This window comes from Babylonia areolata, chromosome 27, assembly GCF_041734735.1.
Source record: "Babylonia areolata isolate BAREFJ2019XMU chromosome 27, ASM4173473v1, whole genome shotgun sequence".
Classification (NCBI taxonomy): domain Eukaryota; kingdom Metazoa; phylum Mollusca; class Gastropoda; order Neogastropoda; family Buccinidae; genus Babylonia; species Babylonia areolata.
Genome location: NC_134902.1, coordinates 37,765,161 through 37,772,891, shown reverse-complemented (window position 1 = coordinate 37,772,891; position 7,731 = coordinate 37,765,161). Strand labels below are relative to the sequence as shown.

At 45.8% G+C, this 7,731-nt stretch overlaps 1 protein-coding gene across 1 annotated transcript; it reads right to left on the bottom strand.

The window, feature by feature from the left end:
• Nucleotides 1–805: 805 nt before the first annotated feature.
• Nucleotides 806–7,731, bottom strand: LOC143301223 (pyridoxal 5'-phosphate synthase subunit SNZERR-like). The gene is made up of 3 exons (XM_076615352.1): nucleotides 7,601–7,731; nucleotides 6,181–6,363; nucleotides 806–2,306 (listed from the first exon to the last, which is right to left on the bottom strand). The coding sequence occupies exons 2-3, from the start codon at nucleotides 6,296–6,298 to the stop codon at nucleotides 2,074–2,076; spliced, it is 351 nt and encodes a 116-aa protein (XP_076471467.1). The 5' UTR covers nucleotides 6,299–6,363; nucleotides 7,601–7,731; the 3' UTR covers nucleotides 806–2,073.

Here is a 7,731-nt window from a genome sequence, read left to right as displayed (position 1 = left end):
ATGCTGCTAAATATCTTTTTTAATATTTTAAATTATGTCACTAAATACTGAAAAACAAAAAACAAAAAGAAAAATAGGTACACTGTACTCACCAGGCATATCATATCCATCAGCTAATCCACAAGGCAACATAAGATGATTTTCTCACACAGTAATGTTCCCTGATTCTCATGAATCAGTTTGAAGTCAAATGTTGCACAACAAACTGTCAAAAAAAAAAAAAAAAAAAAATCACAACACTGGAAAAACAGAAAACGCAAAACCATGCAAATCCATCACTTGGAAAAAAAAAAGAAGGAAAAAACCTATTTACACGTTTCTGCTGCAGCTAGATTATCATTTGCTGTAGTCCTTGACTGTGAAACACCTCAAAACATGGAACAGCACAGAGGGGCACTTTACACTGCACATGATGGCTTTTTTTGTGTTTCTCACCTCTTGATGCTCCTTTGTGTTTTGTGTTTGGCATAACACACCTTGCACCCTCTCTGTGTTTTCCTGGTCTGCTGCTCCTTGGTGGGTGGAATGGTTAGCAGGCCAGTGACTCCCTGGCCTCAGTCTCCCCATGTCTGCTCCTGTGTCTGGCAGATCTCATGCGTGTAAAGTGTTTTGAATTTCTGTAACAGACAATGCTTTCATTAAAAAAAAAAAAAAACCGAAGAAAAAAAAGAAAAGCTTTTGCATGAAGAAAAAAAGAAGAAAAGCTTTTGCATGTATTGCAAAAAAAAAAGGGAGGGGGGTGGGGGGGGGGGGGGCAAAAAAACAAATGCAAAATAAATATCAATAATATTACACAGCATATACACATGCATAATAATTCAGGAGTGACAGTATAAATAACACACATGGACAGACATGCCCACGCATAATACAGTGACACACCCATTGCACAGACACAATTTAGTAAGTGCACACACATAAAAATGATAATTTGACATTTTATAAATTATTCATAAAAAATTATAGAAATCAACATTATTTACACAAGAAATAAATTAGCAACAATATCAAATTGTAAACATACTCACCTCAACAGGAGTGGGCGTGTCTGGAAAGTCAGTGAGAGTCTGGGGTCCCAGTGAAAGGTGCAGCCAGTGGGAAGTTTGTCAGGTCTTTTACCCTGACAAGTACTCTTGTTCCTCATCGTCAATATCTACAGTCATCAAGTCATCCTGTCTTGCAGTATGGCCGTCACTTGTGTCACTGTCGATTTCTGTCTCAGTGTTGTAGGGGTCAGCTAAGTTTCGTCGTCACTTTCAAAATCATCATCTGGTACTAACTGAATGTCATCATCATCAGAAAAATCATCAGAGAATTCGTCACCAGTGTCTAGGTCACGTTCAATGTCTGACCCTTCTTCTGTCACAATTTTGGCAGCCTCACGCAGGGAGCACACTTGCTAGTCCACCATGTTTGTTGTGTAAGCATCATGACCTCTGACCGGGCCAAGAAAATTCGAGAAAAAAAAAGAAAGAAAAAAAGCCTTTCACATGATTAACGGTCAAGGGGAAATAACTCAATTTTTCCAAGACTGGTCCCTCAAGAAAGCCTGATCAGTTTCCCTTTAACTGAACACTGCTGAGTGTATGAAAAAAGTCGGAGAGCCGTCGAATCCTATACTACAGCACGTCGTTCTGAGCGGGCGCATCTCCAATAAGTTAATGATTCGGAAATACGGATAAATTCGGATGACTTAAGACCTGTGAAGATTTTTTTCCCACAATGTTTAAACCAAATTTGGTATTTGCAGACAAAGTATTTCCAGAGAAAATGGCAATGTCAAAGTTTACCACGGACACACAGACAGACAACTGAATACTGGGTTATAACACAGACTCACTTTGTTTACACAAGTGAGTCAGTAAACCACCACCCCTACTGATCATCACCATGTCGTTTTACTTTCAGTTTCGTTTCAAGGTGGTGTCAAAGGATGCGGACTAACCCAATATGTTAGACCACAACCGTTTGTGGAAAACACGCACACACACATACTCACACACACACACAAAATAACGCAGAACCACAGGCAGCGTACACGGCATCTCTCACAACCTCTCATGGCACGGACAGTTACTGGGAGTCAACACAACCATTCTGAATGAACTGGCCGATGGATGTAGAACCGAACACGGCATCACTATCACCCAGAAACTCGCTCAGCGTCTTGGGATCCTTGCAGAGACTGACCGCCTGAGCCAGGGCGAGCGCCACGGCCTTGGGGTCTGAGCTGTTGAAGATGGCTGGATCCACGATGACTCCGTCCACTTCTAGCTGCATCAGGAGCAACACGTCTGCCAGAGTAGCTGGGGAAAAAAAAACCCAACTTATTTTATTCTTATTCTTATTCACACCATACACAAGTACGCATGCATAAATTGCTTACATATTCATACAATACCCAAGTATGCAGACTGTCTACATATTCACACCATACTTGGCTGTGCAGGCATTCGCTGCCTACATATTCATGCCATACATGCATACGCATGCATAAACTGCCCACATTCATACCAAACACAATTACGCATGCATACATTCCCTACATAGTCACACCTAACACAAGTATGCATGCATACACTGCATACGTATTCACACAAAACACACAAGTATGCATCCATACACTGTCTACATATTCATACCATTGTCTACATATTCATACCATAAACAAGTATGCATGCATAATTTGCCTGCATATTCACACCATACATGAGTATACATGCATGCACTGCCTCCATATTCACATCATACAAAAGTATGCATGCATACATTGTCTATATATTCAAACCATACACAAGTATGCATGCATACATTCCCGACATATTCATACCATACAGACATGCAACCATACATTCCCGACATATTCACACCATACACAAGTATGTAGAGCATATGAAGAAGAGGTAGGGAGTCCTACTTTAACTCTTTCACCACCATAGGCGACTTCAGTTGGCACTGAGGGGTCATGTAAAAAAGATAATTTTTCACAGTGTAACAAAGCTTGACAGCTGGAGGCGGCTACCTGCCAATAGAACAATGACTAACCTTTGCCCTCTGAAGTGAACGCGTCCATTATGTTGTTTTGACATGAACTGAAGCCCGAGACTGAGAGCATCGCATCTAAAATATTTGGCACTGGGGAGCGCTTGTCACACAGACACTTGGCAATGAAAGAGTTAAAAGCCTGTACTGAAGCTCCTCCCCACTACAACGTGGTGAACGTAAAGAAAGTGGGCAGGTCAGGGCTGCGCTGTATGGTGGGGGAAGGAGAGGAAGGGTGCTGTTCTGGAGCAGCTTGTACAGCCCCCGACCCCATCCCTCCTTATTACATGCATGGGTGAGGTGGGGGTAAAAAGCAACTGGGCGAGGGGGCTGCGGGTTGGGGGGTTTGGGGAATGGGGGGGGGGGGGGGGGGTGGTCAGCTCTGAGAAGTCAAAAGATTCCCCCCAGGGTCATTCCGGGCAATCAACAAAAACCCCAGGGTTAATCTGGGAAAGCCACTTTTAACCCCTGGGTAAAAGCTAACGGGGTACAAACAGGCTGCTACACCAGACAACTTGTGTGACTGATCAAGGTTTTTACTCCCACTAGAACTTAGGAGTCGATACTTCCTCTTCTTCTTCCTGTTCCTAGGCTGCAGCTCTCATGTTCGCTCACACAGATCTAGCGCTGGGTTTTTACGTGTATGGCCATTTTTTATTCCGCAATTAACTCTTTCCATATGAATGGCGAAAGAGACGACATTAACAGCGTTTCACCCCAATTACCATCATCAAAATATTGCAAGCGGAAGGCTCTTATACTGAAGACGTGAATGTTGACAAAGAATACCACAATTCTGATGACAGAAGCTAAAGGCTGGGTCTTTCAGACACCCACTGGACATCCAAGGGGTCTGTGTAGAGCAGAAGAGAGGACTGGCCGTACTGAGTGAGTTAAGGCAACCATACTCCATTCTCTGGGGTGTGCATGCTGATAAGTTTGTGTTTCCAAAACCCACTGACTGCAGACATGGACTGAACTTTCACAGGTGTATCTGTTCTGCGTGTGTATTTGCAACCAACAAGCAAAGAAAACGCGTAACATGCTGCTACTGCACACACCCACACCACCAGCCAGAAAGATGTGTAATACACTGATGCTATACACATCCACACCACCAGCAAAGAAAAAAATGTGTAACACAGTGATACTATACCCACCCACATCACCAACCATGAAAACATTACACGCTGCTACTTTATCCACCCACACCACCTGCCAAGAAAACATGGAACACACTGACACAACACACCCACACCCCCCGCCAAGAAAACATGGAACACACTGACACAACACACCCACACCCCCCGCCAAGAAAACATGGAACACACTGACACAACACACCCACACACCCCGCCAAGAAAACATGGAACACACTGACACAACACACCCACACCACCTGCCAAGAAAACATGGAACACACTGACACAACACACCCACACCACCTGCCAAGAAAACATGGAACACACTGACACAACACACCCACACCACCCGCCAAGAAAACATGGAACACACTGACACAACACACCCACACCCCCCACCAAGAAAACATGGAACACACTGACACAACACACCCACACCCCCCGCCAAGAAAACATGGAACACACTGACACAACACACCCACACCACCTGCCAAGAAAACATGGAACACACTGACACAACACACCCACACCACCCGCCAAGAAAACATGGAACACACTGACACAAAACACCCACACCCCCCGCCAAGAAAACATGGAACACACTGACACAACACACCCACACCCCCCGCCAAGAAAACATGGAACACACTGACACAAAACACCCACACCCCCCGCCAAGAAAACATGGAACACACTGACACAACACACCCACACCACCCGCCAAGAAAACATGGAACACACTGACACAACACACCCACACCCCCCGCCAAGAAAACATGGAACACACTGACACAACACACCCACACCACCTGCCAAGAAAACATGGAACACACTGACACAACACACCCACACCCCCCGCCAAGAAAACATGGAACACACTGACACAACACACCCACACCACCTGCCAAGAAAACATGGAACACACTGACACAAAACACCCACACCCCCCGCCAAGAAAACATGGAACACACTGACACAACACACCCACACCACCTGCCAAGAAAACATGGAACACACTGACACAACACACCCACACCACCCGCCAAGAAAACATGGAACACACTGACACAACACACCCACACCACCCGCCAAGAAAACATGGAACACACTGACACAACACACCCACACCACCCGCCAAGAAAACATGGAACACACTGACACAACACACCCACACCACCCGCCAAGAAAACATTACACGCTACTACTTTACCCACCCACACCACCCGCCAAGAAAAAAATGCAACACACCACTATACCCACCCACACCACCCGCCAAGAAAAAAATGCAACACACCACTATACCCACCCACACCACCCGCCAAGAAAAAAATGCAACACACCACTATACCCACCCACACCACCCGCCAAGAAAAAAATGCAACATACCACTATACCCACCCACACCACCCGCCAAGAAAAAAATGCAACATACCACTATACCCACCCACACCACCTGCCAAGAAAAAAATGCAACACACCACTATACCCACCCACACCACCCACCAAGAAAAAAATGCAACACACCACTATACCCACCCACACCACCCGCCAAGAAAAAAATGCAACACACCACTATACCCACCCACACCACCTGCCAAGAAAAAAATGCAACACACCACTATATCCACCCACACCACCCGTTAAGAAAAAAATGCAACATACCACTATACCCACCCACACCACCCACCAAGAAAAAAATGCAACACACCACTATACCCACCCACACCACCCACCAAGAAAAAAATGCAACACACCACTATACCCACCCACACCACCCACCAAGAAAAAAATGCAACACACCACTATACCCACCCACACCACCCACCAAGAAAAAAATGCAACACACCACTATACCCACCCACACCACCCACCAAGAAAAAAATGCAACACACCACTATACCCACCCACACCACCCGCCAAGAAAAAAATGCAACACACCACTATACCCACCCACACCACCCGTTAAGAAAAAAATGCAACACACCACTATACCCACCCACACCACCAGCAGCCAACAAGGGTACTGGCAGGCGACCCATCTTGGCGGTTTTCGTCAGCCAGTCGTGAGGCGCAGAGAGCTCATGGGCGTAGTGGAACAGCTCCACAGAATCCATCACCTGTGCTGCGCGAATCTGGTTCTGGATGACACGGGTATGATGCACTGCTTGTGCAACGTCACCTGTATGGACGAATTGCCTCCGCTTTTATCACCTTACCTCACCACACATGCAATGTCACCTGTACAGATGGATCGCCTCCGCTTTTATCATCTCACCTCACGTCACCTGCAATGTCACCTGTGGGACATATCACCTCAGCTTTGATCATTTCACCTCACGTCACCTGCAATGTCACCTGTGGGACATATCACCTCAGCATTGATCATTTCACCTCACGTCACCTGCAATGTCACCTGTGGGACATATCACCTCAGCTTTGATCATTTCACCTCACGTCACCTGCAATGTCATCTGTGGGACATATCACCTCAGCATTGATCATTTCACCTCACGTCACCTGCAATGTCACCTGTGGGACATATCACCTCAGCTTTGATCATTTCACCTCACGTCACCTGCAATGTCACCTGTGGGACATATCACCTCAACTTTTATCATTTCACCTCAAATAACATGTAATGTCACCAGCCCGTGGATACACAGTTAATTTCCAGTTGGATGAATAAAACTATCAAAGGCCATCAGTATAGTAATGCTTCTCTGTGACTGACACAACATAAGCAGAAGATCAAACAAAGTCAAGTTTACCTGTGTCAGCTTTTCCCTTGGTGCGGATCATAGCAGTCAAAGTCAAGTTTACCTGTGTCAGTTTTTCCCTTGGTGCGGATCATGGCAGTCAAAGTCAAGTTTACCTGTGTCAGTTTTTCCCTTGGAGCAGATCATAGCAGTCAAAGTCAAGTTTACCTGTGTCAGTTTTTCCCTTGGTGCGGATCATGGCGGTCAAAGTCAAGTTTACCTGTGTCAGTTTTTCCCTCGGAGCGGATCATAGCAGTCAAAGTTAAGTTTACCTGTGTCAGTTTTTCCCTTGGTGCGGATCATGGCGGTCAAAGTCAAGCTTACCTGTGTCAGATTTTCCCTTGGTGCGGATCATAGCGGTCAAACAAAGTCAAGTTTCCCTGTGTCAGTTTTTCCCTTGGAGTGGATCATAGCGGTCAAACAAAGTCAAGTTTACCTGTGTCAGTTTTTCCCTTGGAGCGGATCATAGCGGTCAAACAAAGTCAAGTTTACCTGTGTCAGTTTTTCCCTTGGTGCGGATCATAGCGGTCAAACGAAGTCAAGTTTACCTGTGTCAGTTTTTCCCTTGGTGCGGATCATAGCGGTCAAACAAAGTCAAGTTTACCTGTGTCAGTTTTTCCCTTGGTGCGGATCATAGCGGTCAAACAAAGTCAAGTTTACCTGTGTCAGTTTTTCCCTTGGTGCGGATCAGGGTGGCACCCTCACTGATTCGTCGAAGCGCCTCCCCCAAGTCCCCCGCCCCGCAGATGAACGGCACCTTGAAGGCAGACTTGTTCACGTAGTGCGTCTCA